This window comes from Tiliqua scincoides, chromosome 8 (assembly GCF_035046505.1).
Source record: "Tiliqua scincoides isolate rTilSci1 chromosome 8, rTilSci1.hap2, whole genome shotgun sequence".
NCBI classification, from domain to species: domain Eukaryota; kingdom Metazoa; phylum Chordata; class Lepidosauria; order Squamata; family Scincidae; genus Tiliqua; species Tiliqua scincoides.
In genome coordinates, this window is record NC_089828.1 from 48,179,570 (window position 1) to 48,194,982 (window position 15,413).

The 15,413-nt window shown below is 44.5% G+C and overlaps 2 protein-coding genes across 3 annotated transcripts in view; both read left to right on the top strand.

Moving 5' to 3' along the window:
• ULK2 (unc-51 like autophagy activating kinase 2) overlaps nucleotides 1-6,815 on the top strand; it is a 78,285-nt gene extending 71,470 nt beyond the window's left edge. For both annotated transcript variants that reach the window (XM_066635697.1, XM_066635698.1), the window contains 4 exons: nucleotides 2,328-2,446; nucleotides 3,608-3,765; nucleotides 4,552-4,687; nucleotides 4,924-6,815. In XM_066635697.1, coding sequence (XP_066491794.1) covers nucleotides 2,328-2,446; nucleotides 3,608-3,765; nucleotides 4,552-4,687; nucleotides 4,924-4,991 — 481 coding nt within the window. In that variant the 3' untranslated portion in view covers nucleotides 4,992-6,815. The remainder of the gene's footprint in view (nucleotides 1-2,327; nucleotides 2,447-3,607; nucleotides 3,766-4,551; nucleotides 4,688-4,923) is intronic.
• Nucleotides 6,816-15,198: 8,383 nt separating this feature from the next.
• The window catches only part of ALDH3A2 (aldehyde dehydrogenase 3 family member A2), a 34,622-nt gene continuing 34,407 nt past the window's right edge, over nucleotides 15,199-15,413 (top strand). The window contains exon 1 of the mRNA XM_066635050.1: nucleotides 15,199-15,241. The gene's annotated coding sequence lies outside the window, so the exon portion shown is untranslated. The remainder of the gene's footprint in view (nucleotides 15,242-15,413) is intronic.

The window sequence follows — 15,413 nt, forward strand, 5'->3', positions numbered from 1 at the left end:
GCATGTCACATGCTGATTGTGTGGTGCACATTCACTTCGTGTGGGTGTTGCCTGGGCCTCTTAGGCTCCACCGCTGACCTTTATGAACTGGGAGTGTGATGTGGAACACACCTCCCACCCCCCTTCAGCTGCCTGTTGCAGAGGGAGATTAGTGGCAGGTGGGAGGAAAACATGTCTGCTGTGGAGGTTTGTCTGCTTGAGGGACTGATGCTAAGCTTCCAAAGAACCACAAGAATATAGTTTGAAAACCACTGCCCCGGGGAAGAAATTCCACACCTAACAAGTGAAGGGAACACCTCCCTAAGGCAGTGGTTCTCAAACTGGTGAGTCGTGACCCACCAGTTCATGTAAGTGTTCCCCCGTCCCTTTAAGGGGTCTGTATGGGGGGGTGAGGGGGGTGCTTGTGACTTACATTGTGTAGGCAGGGCTGGAGGAGCTGCGGGGAGCCCTGCGCAGCCCTTCACAGCACTCCCCAAGGCTTGGAACGTTCGGGAAAAGCGGGAGCAAAGCACTTCTATTTTGCAGGAGGTGCTTTGCTCCTGCTGTATCTGAACATTCCAAGCCCCGGGGGAGGGCTGCGGAGGGCTCCCCACACCTCCTGCATCCTGCTGCAGCCCTGCCTACATAATATGTCACAAGCTCCCCCCTCGCCCCCCTTAGCGACGCAATCCTGGGGATCGCGTTGCTGCCCTAGCCCCTCTCCGCAAGAACTTACTGAGGGAGTAAAGTTCCCTCAGAGTTTGAGAACCACTGCCCTAAGGTATTCTGTCCAGTTTGCTTCTAGTTATGTGCAGAAATGCCAAGCCATAGTAGTGTATAACCTTATAATAGTATATATTATACTATAGTATAGTAGTACTATAGTATAGTACTATACTACTATACTACTATAGTATAGTAGTAGTATAGTACTATAGTATATATAATATAATAGTAAAGTAGGACATAATCTTCCCTCTTCAATTGTAGGACCTGATTGAAGACTTTTAAAATTCTATCATGCTGTTCAGTATTCTGGTTCTGACCCAGCTTTTATGGGTATGCTATATATTCCCAAAAGACTCTTTGCTGATGTGTTATCTACGTATTACAGTTTTTTATATGGCAGTTTTTATGATGCAGAATTTTTGTTCTAAACTGCCTTGAGCTGCAGATATTGGAGATACAGTATAAAATACTGCTTTAAAATAGCTAAACAATACAGTATAAAATACCGCTTTGAAATAACTAAGCAAAATGAAACTGATTGGGCTTACCAGATAGATAGATACTTTATTTACGGTCATCCGACCAGCTGATCACAAACAACAAAACAAAATACACAGAATTAAAACCGGCACCCCGTTACACATATGTAAAATCATAAAATCAGAGATTTACACTCTCAGTTTTCTTCCTTACCAACTGTGCAGCATAATAGAAGCGGGCAACCCTGAGCGATATATCTGAGTATACATCAGAAAGCAAAAAAGCAAACTTTTCCTCCACCTGCATCCCCGTTTCAATACCGAAGATCGGGGAGATAAATTTAGATCTCAAATCATCATAGTATGGACATTGCAATACAATGTGGGCAGTTGTCTCCACCACATTTTGAGGGCAGGGGCACAGTCTCTCTGAGTAGGGACGCCTTGCATAACACCCCAAAAGAACAGCTGATAAAAATGCATTACACCTAGCTTTAGTAAAAGCAATCCTAAATTTAGGAATAACAATATTATAAAAATATCTGGCAAGAGAAAACGCAAGAGCTTGAAAGTCTGGCTCTCGCAGATCTCAATTCAAGGTCTACCAACCTCTGACGCAAAATTTCTTTTGCGTCTCCCGGGCTCATCATCATTAAACACTCTGGGGAGAGATCGCAGAGTTTGAAATGATCCAAGCACCTTTTTCCCCAGGTGCCTACAAAAGGATCCGAAAAGATCAAATAAGTAAAGTTATCCTGTCGCGAGAGAATCTTCAAAAAATAATGTAAGGCATTTAGCCACATTCGACATCTCTATACTTGGGGTACCGGATTCCAACCTGACCACAGTGTTCGGCACACATGGGGGGGGGGCTTACCAGGGCTGCCTTGCAGCTTCCCAGCAACAAGGCTCGGGATGGAGGAAGAACTGCGTTTGAAAGGCTAGAGAGCACGTCCTCGAGGTTTTCAGTTGCAAACAAGACTCTTCCTACCACAGGCTGTCCCACTACTGCCAATTCCTTCACTCTCTTTTCAAGCAAGACTTTCACTCTTGACCAGCATGTGTGTGTATGTGGGGGGGAGGGTGCTTGAAGGGTAATGTTGATGCTCCTCAAATGGGCACTTCTTTTTCTCTCTTCAGGCAAGTTGAACAGCTGGTTTTGTACATGAAAGCAGCCCAGTTATTGGCATCATCCTTACACCTGGCCAAAGCTCAGATCAAGCTGGCAAAACTGAACCTGTCTACCGCTGTGAAGCAAGGTACGTGCTGAGGGACTCTGCTGCCTACCTCTTCTCCTTGTGCAAGGTTACTGATTGCCATGGAGCTCCAGAATGTAGCAGAGGATTCTAGGGGAGATTCTAGGGCACAGAATCAAATGATTAAAGATTTGGGTTCAGCTCTGCTTCAGATTATCACTGGTTTTTTAAACTGTGTAGGTAAGACTTTTTTTTCTAAATGGTCCAATATCTGGTTCAGATAAACTGTAAAAGGAGAATACAAATAACTATTTAATTGAATTTTTTTTTTTAAAACAAACTTGATTTTTAAAAGCAGTTTTACAAACACACTGCACACAGCAGGATAGAGAACAGGAAAATAAAATGTGCCTCGGGCAGTACAAACTGCATTGCTGGATGACTGAACCACTTAATTTGACCCAGTCACTACCACTTGCGTGTTAGGGTTTTGTTCTCGTTCAGTTTCAAGGCAACCAAGAGATTTCAGGCTCTGTAAAAAAATAAATAAATACTTAGCCAGTTTTTGGGTGCAGGTTCAGTACGACTCCTGGCTTGAGAGTACAATCTAGAACACTCCCAATGTTCCCTTGATGGCTGCCAGTTTCTAAGTATGATCAGGTAGCAGTGGGCAAGGTGTCTTTAGGGGGAGGAAGCCCCAGCAGCTCTGGAACATATTTGGGAAACACTATTGAATGTGTGGGAGTTGAGGCCAGAGAGATGTGAACTTGCGCACTCCGTTCAGCTTGGGTTTGAGAGGAATTCAGACAAAATGGCCCTTAGCTTGATTGATTGTGTATGTGTGAGAGAGGTGAGATGGGAGGGTTGCCTGAGCTGCTGTCGTAGAAGAGCAAATAGTGATGATGGTTAGACCATTGTAAGGATGGAATATTGGATGCAGTAACCTAGGTACCAGTCAAAGGGGGCACCAAAACAGAATGAATAGAGAGAGCGCAAGAGACTTGGGCTATCTGAGCAGTGTTCATGGGTGGGGTGGAGACGTGCGAGACCTTGGAAATAGACCATGATGCTCTCCGTGGTTTGTACGGCACCGATCAAAAGGAGTTGGGTGTTGAATAGGTGATAGCAATAATGAGGACCAGCCTGGAGGCTCATAGCACAGCCAGTACTGATCAGGTCCATCAGCACAGCCTAACTATTCCTCCTCTTGCTTCCCCCTTGCAGTTGTCAAAAACCTGAATGAGAGGTACAAGTTCTGCATTGCCATGTGCAAAAAGTTGACAGAGAAACTGAACCAGTTCTTTTCAGACAAACAGAGGTTTGTTGATGAAATCAACAGCGTAACAGCCGAGAAGCTCATCTACAGCTGTGCTGTGGAAATGGTACGGAATGGAAAACCTTAAGTTGCAGGGGAGGGAGGAGTGTGGTAGGTACTACCCATTCTGCTTGGAGCTAAGCAGCTGGTTGGCAGTTGGGTACTTAAGGGATGGAGCTATAAGTAGAAGTGGCAATCTTTCGGGGAATGAGCTGCAAACTCTCCCTGAAAACCTTTTCCTAGTTTGTTTTCAATCATCAGGATATCTATCATACATGACTTCCACCCACCCAGTTTGGCTTGCATAAAACCAGTGCTAAGTCCATGTGTTGCCATTAAAACAGGAACACAAACAAATTAGGCAGCGAATGGGCGTACGTAGGGATTAATTAAACTTGGCTTTCTGCTTGTTAATTCCTCTGTGTGTGTCTGTCTCCAAAGTTATTCAGGCTCCATTTTGTCCAACGGCAATTAGTTTTAATTCCCTCAGCACTATGCAACCCTAGTAGCCCGTATTCCTTGGCAGAGAACAGGAACCCTTCTTTAAACTGTACCATCCATATCTGTTGTGGAACTACTTTTTGCAAATCTAATATAGTTCTCCCAGAAGCCAGCCTAGGGCACCTTTCTTCCAACCTTCCAATCCTTGGCAACCAAACTCAGCCAACTTGGCAACCAATTTGCGTGTTTGTTAGAAACATGGCAACCAAGCTGCATGTTTAACATAGTGTGTAGTTTATCATTTTACTTTGTATCCCACCTTTGTGAACCAATGTTGCCCATCTTCACAAGTAATTGTTGGGGCCCTTGCCACTCTCTGTCTCCAGGCTCATATCTCTCTCACTCTCCTCAGGTACAGGCAGCAGCCCTGGATGAAATGTTTCAGCAAACAGAAGACATTGCGTACCGATACCACAAAGCAGCTCTGCTGCTGGAAGGCCTTGCAAAGATCTTGCAAGATCCAGTTGATATAGAAAACATCAACAAATGTAAGCTCATTGGGGGGTGGGGCTGCGTTAACCAGTCCCTTTCTTCTTAATGTGGTTTGTCACCAAGCACCTTAAAACTGGCCCATTTAAATATTTTTTCCAGATTTTCTCAAGGTATTCCACCTTTTGATCTGTTTGGTTTGTATTCCATTTCTGTACACTGATTCTTATTGTTATACACATGTTGGTATTTTTTAAAAAATGAACGTACTCAAAAATATTTTTTTTACTTTCAGATAAATCTAGCATTGAACGGAGGCTCTCAGCCCTTTGCTACAGTGCAGTGGCTGTTTACGAACACTAGAAGCTTTGCTCGGGACCACTCAAAGGATGCTTTGCCACAGCCAAATTGCCACCCTTGTCCCCACCCATTGGGAAGATGGCTTTTCAATGTCTGTGGTTGCCTACCAAAGAAAAATGCAGTTAATTCAGAGAGGGGCAGAAATCCAAAATGACTTTGGAGAAGACTCACCTTTCAACTTCTCCTCTTTCCCTTTTCTCCTTCTCCGAGCAGTCTGGTTTAAAAGACTCGTCTCCATGTTTCTAACAGAACTTCCGTCCTTGGGTCTCTGAGTTTTGTTTTTTTTTAATTTTTTCTTATGCAAGACTGGCATGAAGAACGGAGCTTTCTTTATGGGGCTTAGAACCAGCAGGATTCCTTTCTAGAACAAAACTATGGAATGAAGATGAGAAAATGTTAACCATAAACCTGTGTTTTGTGAAGCTTTTTCAGACTGTCCCATTTTCAGTCTGAGTGCATGTAAATACTACTCTTCGAGCCATCAAGAAGGGAGTACTCTGCACCTTGTTAAGAGAAATGATGGACCTGGGAATTATATATTTTTTCTTTTGGGCGTGGTCTATTATTGTGAATATACAACTTGACGTTTTCTTCTTCCTGATTCCCTCCCCCATACACTTTATATTGCACTAATTTACTAAGGTAATTGTGTATTCGTTTTGAAAAACTGTTAATTTAAACAAGAAAAAAAGGCACAACAACAAACTCTTGCTGGACAGAAAAAAAACCTGTTTCATTTTACTGTATACATTAAAAAAAATACCCCACAAATCAGAAAACCAAACTTTTTCAGAATTTCACATGTAGCTTCGTAGGAGAAGTTCAGATAAAGCTGTACATAACATGTCTTCGTATGGGCCTTTCCGTTTTATACTATTTGTCTAATACTTGATTAACTCGGCCACTCTGCAGACTCTCTTAATAACATTCTGAAGTTGATGGGTGGCTTGCTATTTGCTCCCCTAGGTAGAAGTTTGGTTGCTTAGTTCTGTTGTTGCATGTGAAATTGTGCATTGTTGCCTGCTTTGTAATACCAGTTCCTCATCCCTCCATACCCCCCTGCACCTTTGTTCTTGTTTTTCCCAGGACTGTATTAGAAAACAGTGCTGCAGTTTTGATTCTGGGTTTTACAGGCACACAGTCAGGAATCTGGATGTGGTGGCGTGGACTCTTCTTACCATAGCAAAGCATCAAAACCAGTGTCGTTTCTGGGGCGCTTTGGGTTTGAGACAGGAAAAGCATATCCTACCAATTTTTTCAGCTGCTTGTTTTGGCCATCCCTTTAGGTGGTGTGCAGCTTGTCAAGTATCTAGGTGACTTTAGTTTCTTCTGAAAATAATTTCTCCTTTGAGAGCTTTTACTTTTTAAAAATTGTCATTCAGCTGCTTGAACACTTGAACACACACCATTCTTCAGAATGAGATCATTTTGAAACTTATTTTTTATCGGTCAAGCTTTCTCTGCAAGGGGGTAGCCAGCATTCAAGTTCCATCGGTTTTCATGGACGGATTTGAAAACCCTGTGTGAGATGTTGGTCTCTCCCCACTTCCCCTTTTCTTTGCTTTGACAGAGTATAATGTACTTTTTACCTTTATTTATCTGTACAAGAAATTCCAGCATTTAATTTGAATGTGTTTTTATTTATACAATGTTTGTATTTTTAGGTCTTTAATACAGTGTTTCTACTACCTCTCCTTTGTAACCGCATGCATTTATTCTTGACCCGTAGTGTAATAACTGAAAAAACAGATCTTGTTGCATAATTTTTATTATGGCCTGTATAAATGTATATTAAGGTTAAAGCAAAATAAAACGATACTCAAAGTATTTATAACTAGAACTTAAATATATTTGAATTAAGGTGTTGAAAAAACAAGCAAGCAGGCTCATATCTATGTAACTGGTGGAGTAAAGAGGCTACACTTGGAGACACCAAAACAGAGCCTCCCTTTCCTGCATGATCTTCTGGACTTGCCTTATACCAAGTCAGACCATTAGTCCATCTAGTCCAGTATACAGAGGCTACTCAACAGGGCTGCTGAGAGTTAGCAGTGGGCCCAGGGCAATATACCTTATTGGGCCCTCTCTTCCTAAATTTTCCTGCAATTTTTGTACCATGTAGTTTGTGTTGTCATGGCCTGGGCCCCCTGGAGGATTTTGCCCTCACCCCCCTCTCCCCAGGCCTGCCACCCAATGGGATTTGCCACCTGATGTGGCCCTCCCCCCACAAAATCTCAGAAACAAAACCTCAGCCACTTACCTTGCACCTTCTGCATGATGCTTTTACACAGTACAGGAAGGTGTAGGTCAGGCTAGGAGCTCCCAGTGTCTTCTGCACTTCTGTTTTATTTAAGGCAGTGTTTCTCAACCAGTGGTACGAGTACGAGTGGTACGAGTACCACTGGTGGTACTTAAGGTGGTGTCTGGTGGTACTCAAGGGACCCCCAGACCTCCTCCATCTGGCAGCAAGACCAGCAATGCAACACGACAAGCAGTAGGAAGCTTGGCTCAGCATGCAGAGCTCCAGTGTGCACTTCCCATGCACTCGAAAAAGCCTTCTTGTCCTCCCTGAGCTTCTTACCAGTGTTTGACATGTTTCACCTGGCCTCCCCAGTCTGGGAGTAACTGGCAATGACATCATCACCAGTTACTTCCGGTGGTACTTCCAGTAGGTGGACCATGAAAAATGGTACAGTGGAGGACAAATCAGAAATGCTGATTTAAGGAATTGTAAGGAAGGAGCAAAGTGAGTGGCAGCTTCACTGCTTCCTTACCTCACTTATTTATCACCTAGTTCCTTTAAGTTTAAAGGGACAGTGTGAGGAAGGAGCATGGAGAGCAGGTAGTGAAACAGATTATCTGCTTCCTGCTGTGTTAACAGTGTGGAAAGCAGGTCTCTGGTTGCCTGAAGGGAGCAGTGTGGCGGCTGAAGGGGCACCCTGAGCCTGTTGCTCCTGTAAATGTGAGCCACTTTACAGATGGACCAGTCCTGCCAGTATGGTGTACTGTGTAGCAAGCAGCAACTCTCCAGGATCTCAAGCACAGCTCTTCCACAGCACTTGCAACCTGGTCCTTTTCACTGGGTTTGCAGAGGATTGAACTTGGGATTTCTGTGTGAAATATACATCCGCTACCACTAAACCTCCATCTTTCTCTGACTCTGGTGGTCTGGCCCTCTGTAAATTGTGACCCTCTGGACAGGAACACATCGGAGGACTTGCAGCCCAGTGATGGAGTGCACGCTTTTCCTGCAGATTGCCACAGGTTCAGTCTTTGGCACTTCTAATTAGAAGACTCATTGGTAGCTTGCCTGGGATAACCTTGTTTGAAAGCTACAGCCAGGCAAAGGATTCTGTGGGCATTGCAGTGTGTGTGGACTATGCAGAGCCGCACTGCAGTCCAAAGGCCACTGCAGTATACAAACTGTCCAAGCGCACACCCCACCATCATCATAAAGGGCATTTTGTAGTGTGCTGTAGAATAGCCAGCAATATTACCATAGTAATCCTTGGTGTTGGCCACAAGGGGGAACTAGTGATCCCCAAGTCACCACTTTTAGCGGCTGCCAAGTTAACTAGTAAATGACAGACCCTGTGTGTGTGTGTGCGTGTGCACAGCAAAGAAAGATCCTGTAAGGGGTGCAGTCCCCTCTAGGTTCCAGGCTACTCACTATTGGGGTTGGACAGGTTTTGTCCACTTGATAGTAAAGTCCAAGTGCAGGGTTTTTTCTCCATAAAAGGCTATGACAGCTATTCATGTGTACGGGACAAAATAAAATTAAAGAGGAACTTTATCAGGGGGTGTAAAATTTCTTTTGGGGCCCTTCCCAAAAGGGGAGGGGGCAAAACAGGGCAAGGGGAAGATGGCAGTAGCTAGAAAGGTATTTGGAACCCAGATCAACCCACCCGGTAGACCTGGCCTCCGTCTTTCTCCACAAGGCCAGCTGAGATTCCAGGAAATTTCTGGGGGGCCTCCTTTGGCTACCAGGCCCCCCTTTTGACCCTGGGCTCAGGTACAGTTTACATCCTGCAGTCTCCTCTCATGGGCCCTGCATTAGTGGAATAAGGGCCAAACTTGATCCTTACACCTGTTGATCCTAGTCATTAAGAACCAACCCAGTCTCTGCCTGAATCAGGGCTAGCCTTAGGGCAATTTGATCAATCTGGGCCCAATACTAGGGCAGTGAGTGAAGTGCCCGCAACCACAGCTAGCATTTCATTCTTCATTAATGCTCCAGCATGGAATCTTCCATGCCAGCATGGAATGTGGGTGCATGCTGAGTTGTTGTAAGGAGAGCCCGACGAGGAGAGCATTGCAGCTGGACATCTGCCCCTGGGTCTGATTGACTTTAAATCACCCCCCAGAAGCAGTTCGCAGTGCTGCTGGGTGCCTCACTGCTGCCACTCATCCTGGTGAATAGGGGTGCACAAAAAATGTTTTGCATTGAGCCTGCAGCTCCTAAGGCCTAGTCTGCATCACCCCACATTGACTCCTTAGTCATTCTTGAGCAGGGGTGTCAAACATAAAATCCATGTGCCAGGTATGACTCTAAGAAGCTCTTTATCTGGCCCACGTGATAATTGAGCTCCCCCAGCACCACCCTTTCAGCAGGGGCTGTATGTACAGCATATTTAATATCTAGAATAAGCCCAATATATAATTAGCTCTATGTCTTTCCTGAGTACTGAAGGAATGTGGGTGCATCTAAATCCAGCCTAGCTGGTCAACCTGGTACTGAAGTGAGTTGTTAGACCAGAGTCTTAGGCAGACTCCTGTAGCGGAGGAGTGCCAGGGGCACAAGAGCCGACTAAGCCCATAGCCCCAAGGCTGAGGTGGCTGGCTATTAATTGGGATGGTGGCGGCAAATCTACCAATGGGGGTTTGCCCCTTAAGGAAACCCAGGCCCTCCTATTAGCAAATGTTGCAGCTAATCTGAGCTAGAAACTGGTACAGTGGGCCTTCCTTATCCACCAGCTTGGCATCTGTAAATTTGAATATCCATTGATGCTGGGCCTGCAGCTGGAGGACCTCCTGGGTGCAACCAGAAGTACCTTCCAGTCACGCCAGAGAGGCCTAATGAGGTGATGGGAGATCATGCATGGCCTCCCTGCACCTCAGAAGGCCTCCCAGATGCAACAGGAAAGCACTTGCGGTTTGCCAGCACACCCCCCTCCATGGATTTAATTATCCGCAAAATTCTGTATCCCCGGGGATCCCCCTGGAACGGATCCCCCACAGATACTGCGGGCCCACTGTACTTGGAAGTTATATGTTCAGAACTGTACCTCTCTGTCTCTGAAATATTATTCTTTTTGGGGTTAGCCTGGAGCGGTAAGAACTACCGTATTTGAGATCAGTAGCTTCGACTCCTTGGCTGACTGGTAAAGGCTTAAGAGTCGTGGTTGCTTAGAAGCTAATTGGGAGCTGCGCGCCTGACCTACTGGAGTCAAGACACCAGGGGGCCAAGCGTGCGCCAGAATTCTTCCTACACGTGTCCTCCTGTATCTGAAGATCTGGTATCCACTGTTTCACCCATTACCTTTGTCATCCATGAGAAGCAATGGAAGCTTCTTACTTAACCAGGTAATACTGTTGCTTAAGCCATTTCTGCCCAATGTTGCATAAATGGAACAGGGACCAAATGTGTACACCAGTGGGCCAGGCAAAAAATAGGTTGACTGAAGAATGCAATCTGCAGGCTACCAGCCTACATGCTACAGAACTGGCAGTGGTATCACTGGGGGGGGGGCAGTATGGATCACATTGGGTGATGCATTCGGGGGGGGGGTAATATCACTACTGCCAAAATTGTGAACATCTTGGTATTTTTAACTAATACCATCATGGTGTATATTGTTCGATGTGTGATTTAATGCTGAATGCAACAAAACAAACTGTGTTGAAATACCTGTATTCTATCAAAAGTTATAGCCAAAAAACCTGTGAAAGGAAAACGCAACTGCCTTATATAACAAAAAAGTGGATTCCCTTAACTCAAAACTGACAAATGAGACTGATTGTTCTGAGAGCCAGTGAGGTGTTGTTATGACACAGCAGGGAACCAATAAGGTGTTAGTATGAGTCAGCTCTCATTTCCATGTATCAGAGCTAATACTAGAACTCTAATTCAGTTGTGTGAGTGTCATCAAGGTGGCTACTGATTTTTTTATTGTTTATTTTTTTGTTGGTTACTGATTTGTTGGGTGACCTGTATTGTTGTATATTAAAATAAATAAAGTTAATGGGGGATACACCAACTCTAGTGATGCCACTGCATTGAGGCTGTACATTTTATATTATAATTTATTCTGTATGGAGGAGGTCCATCATGAGGGTGACGCAAACCCTAGTAATGCTTTTGAGTACTGGCATCTGGTCCCCAACTGTATTAAACTGTCCACTCTGTCTTTTGAGCTTGGTACTCATCTTCTTTCTACAAAGGCCTGGATATCCACCTTTAAATTTTGGTTACGTCTTTTTTTTAAGATTGATTCTGATTCTCTGCTTGCTTATTCTCTTAAAGACCCTTTCCAATCCTCTTGGTCAGCGCACTGTATTTCTAAATTAGCTTCCATTGGTGTCCCTTTAGACTCTCTCTTTAACAGTAATTTTGATCAGGCGTTATCCCTTATTCATGATAGACTCTGGGAGTCTGAATGTTTATGGCTCTCTTTCAACTTTAACCGGGTATGTTCCCCCACTTATTACGGAATATTTCCTTCCTTTGCTAATGGGCATTCCTATTTCTAGCGCCTTGTGAATCCTCTCGAGAGGGCTTTTATGTTAGCCCGGTTTAATATTTTCCCCTCAGTGGTGTTGAGTGGCCGCTACTCCCGGGTTCCCTTCAATCAAAGGCGCTGTAACTGGTGTGGTATTGAGCCTGATTCTGTTACCCCATCTTCTTTGTGTTTCTTGTGCAGCAGAAAATGGCACTGCAAATATTTGCCAACAGGCAACAACTTCCACAATACATTATTAAGCACAGCCAGCTCCCTTCCAAACTTGCTCTACCAGATCATCGATAACATGAAGAAATGCTCTGTGGTTGAATTAACATTCCAGTGGTTACCTTAATGTTCCTACCTTTCCTTTAAACTAAGCAAAGCAAAAAAAAGAAAAAAGGTGTTAAATAGCCTGATCCAGCTTGTGAAAATATGCTGCAACCTGCACTACACCCTACTCTGAATTATTAGTTCATCTCTGAATTATAAATTCCAAAAGGAGAGATTAGATTCCGCACTGTCCACTGCAAGCAGGTATAAGATGTGCAGAGGATCACTTGACAAAGCTGTTTTATTCCAGTGTTTCTCAAACTGTGGTCAGGACCCATTAGAAGGGTCGTGAGCCAATTTCAGTTGGATCCCCATTCATTTCAATGTGTATTTTATTTGTGATATATTAGACTTGATGTTAGCATGCTATGTGACTGCATTTAGGGAAATGTTGGAGATCTGTTCTTTTGACAGGCTACTACGTATCTGCTTTTACAATTATAGTCAATGGGGCTGACGCCCAGGTAAGTGTGGATAAGATTGCAGCCTTTGGGATGTCTGAGGAATTTTTTTTTAAACAAAGCAGCTACTGCTTGGGAGAGTTAGGAAGGTTCTTTATTTGAAACAAATTTTTGAACTTATTGCAAACTTTTACTTAATTTGATTTGATTTTGTCCTATGGAGGGTGTTAAACATGTTCCCGCTTGATGATGTCACTTCAGGTCATGACATCACTTCCTGGTTAATAGCATCACTTCCAGTGGGTCCTGACAGATGGTCATTCTAAAAAGTGGGTCCTGGTGTAAAAATGTTTGCGAACCACTATTTTACCCACTTAGATTGCTTGGTGAAAAAAATATACAAATATATCTAGGCCTTGTTCATTGGAGGTGGGTAATCAAGTTTTAGGGTTCTTCCACAAGACACAGAGAGCTGAAATTCAGGACTGGTAGACTAAAGTAGTGATTCCCAGTCTCTTCAAGAATGAGGACCCCCTTTAACATTCAAATGATTTCACAGACCCCCACCCCTGCATGATAGCAAATGGTACATTTATTGGTTAATGAAAACAGAATTAGGAAAAATGCCTCTGCAAAAGAGAATGTCATATTTCATTCTGTAAGGCCAGGGGGAAAGAAATGAAGTTTCTATGAGGCACAAAGGAAACTCTGATCATATAAAACCATTGACACAAAACACAAAACCCATTACAGTATTCACTCTGCATATTTATTTGGTACTAAATCAACCTCCCCATTCTGCTCTGTTCCTCTTCTCCTTTTTGAATCAATGGAGCAAGAAGAGGAGGAGGAGGAGGAGTGGCAGGGGCTGGCATGCCCCTGGGTTAAGTGGGGTGGCATTTGCACATTGCTTCAGGTGTGGGAAGGCCTTGGATCGGCCCTGCCGAAATGTGGTGTACAAAAGGCTGGAAGGCCAAAACAGGCTGTCATTTCACATGTGTGCAGTGCTCCCTCAAAATGGGGGGATTCAACATGAACCCCTGAACAGTTTTGTTAGAGATTTGAAATCAACACTTCGTACACTCACACTACACGGTCTGAACATGTGACAGTCAAAACTTGGCACATTGCAGTATATTGACTCTTTTGAGTGGGAAAGGGGCAGACCTTCACAGCAGAGCAAAGTAGATTGGGTGGTGAGCCACAATTATCCACAATCACCTGTCCGCTACCTCACCTGTGAGGCACCTCCCCACTGCCCTTGCTCTCTCCTCTTGTTCTGCTGCCGCCTGACTCAGTGCGGTATGCAACAATCAGAGGCATCCTCCGGTGCTCCCTACAAATGAAAAAGAACAGAGTAAAAGGGGAAGTGTAGAGGAGAGTGGTGGGTGATGCTCTGCTCTCCTCCACGCTTCCTCTTCTGCTCTATTCCCCTCTGCCTTTTTCTGCCATTGTGTTGGCAACCTTCAGTCTCAAAAGACTATGGTATCGCGCTCTGAAAGGTGGTTCTGGAACAGCGTCTAGTGTGGCTGAAAAGGCCAATTCGGGAGTGACAATCCCTTCCACACCGGGAGCAAATGCAGTCTGTCTCTGGTCTGTCTCCCTGGCTATGGGCCTTCCTTCTTTGCCTCTTTGCTTCAGCCTGTTGGCCAAGTGTCTCTTCAAACTGGGAAAGGCCATGCTGCACAGCCTGCCTCCAAGCGGGCCGCTCAGAGGCCAGGGTTTCCCACCTGTTGAGGTCCACTCCTAAGGCCTTCAGATCCCTCTTGCAGATGTCCTTGTATCGCAGCTGTGGTCTACCTGTAGGGCGCTTTCCTTGCACAAATTCTCCATAGAGGAGATCCTTTGGGATCCCGCCATCATCCATTCTGGGAATGGGGAGGGGTATCTGGGAATTCTGCCATTATGCCATTCTTTTTCAAGTACCCCTAAAGGTCCTGTTGTGTGTCCCTGGGAATACATGAATACCAGGTTGGGAACCACTGTTTTACTGGTGTGTTGTTTACAGTGCACTTACTCTGAGAGTGTTTACAAAAAGGTGGTGAAGACCAGAATTTAAAAATGAATCAAAATGTATCTTATGATCTTTTACTATGTTTTTAATAAATTAGAAACTACAGTTCTTAGGTAACAATTACTGGCAGGTTATTTTTCAGGATCTGGCCTCGGTTAAAATCAGACAAAACTATAGTCAGACACCCCCTAAGTTTAACCCCCGACTTATCCGAGGGTCATAGAAAATTCCATGATTTTGTTTTGCTCAAAACCTGCCCTTGACTTATCTGTGGGATCGACTTATAGGCGAGTGTTTGCAGTAGTATTGCTTGTGAGTAAATACGTAACTCTTTATAGATCCTTTTTGAAATGTCTGGTAAACCTAGGTGGGTAATGATAGGTGTTTCAAAAAGTGGGTCCCAGTGCTAAAAAGTTTGGGAACCACTGTACTAGTGGAAATTAGATACTGGTAAACAAGACCAGCATATAAACAAAATCCTTTTTCCCCACTTTACATAAGAATTGATACACCCATTTCCTTTGCCAAATGTTGGAGCCCAGTTGTAAGGAGCTACACTGCTAAGAAAACAGCTGCCTTCTGAGAGCTGCCCTCATTTTTTGCATGCATGGTGTTTTAATGAGAATACGGTACAGATGTCAGCCCTGGGCTTGGATCCAAATTTCTTGCCTTGGGAGGGTTGGCTCCTTTCTTCTTCAGAGGGTGGTGTCGGGCTGTGGGTGGGGAGAAAGTGCAGTCTTGTTTGTACAGAGTACAGAGGCCAGCCATCGTGGCGTCGTGTGTCAGGTAAATCCTCTCCCCTGCTGGTCTTGCTGTTAAGATTTTGGACACATTTCTCACCGAAGAGTGGACAAGAAGGGCTGGGGTGGTCTCTGCAATTTAAGGAATGGAAGGGGCAGGGGGGAGAACAGCTGGTTTGTTATGGGCTGTGCTTTTGGGGAAACTGTCCAGGGACTGA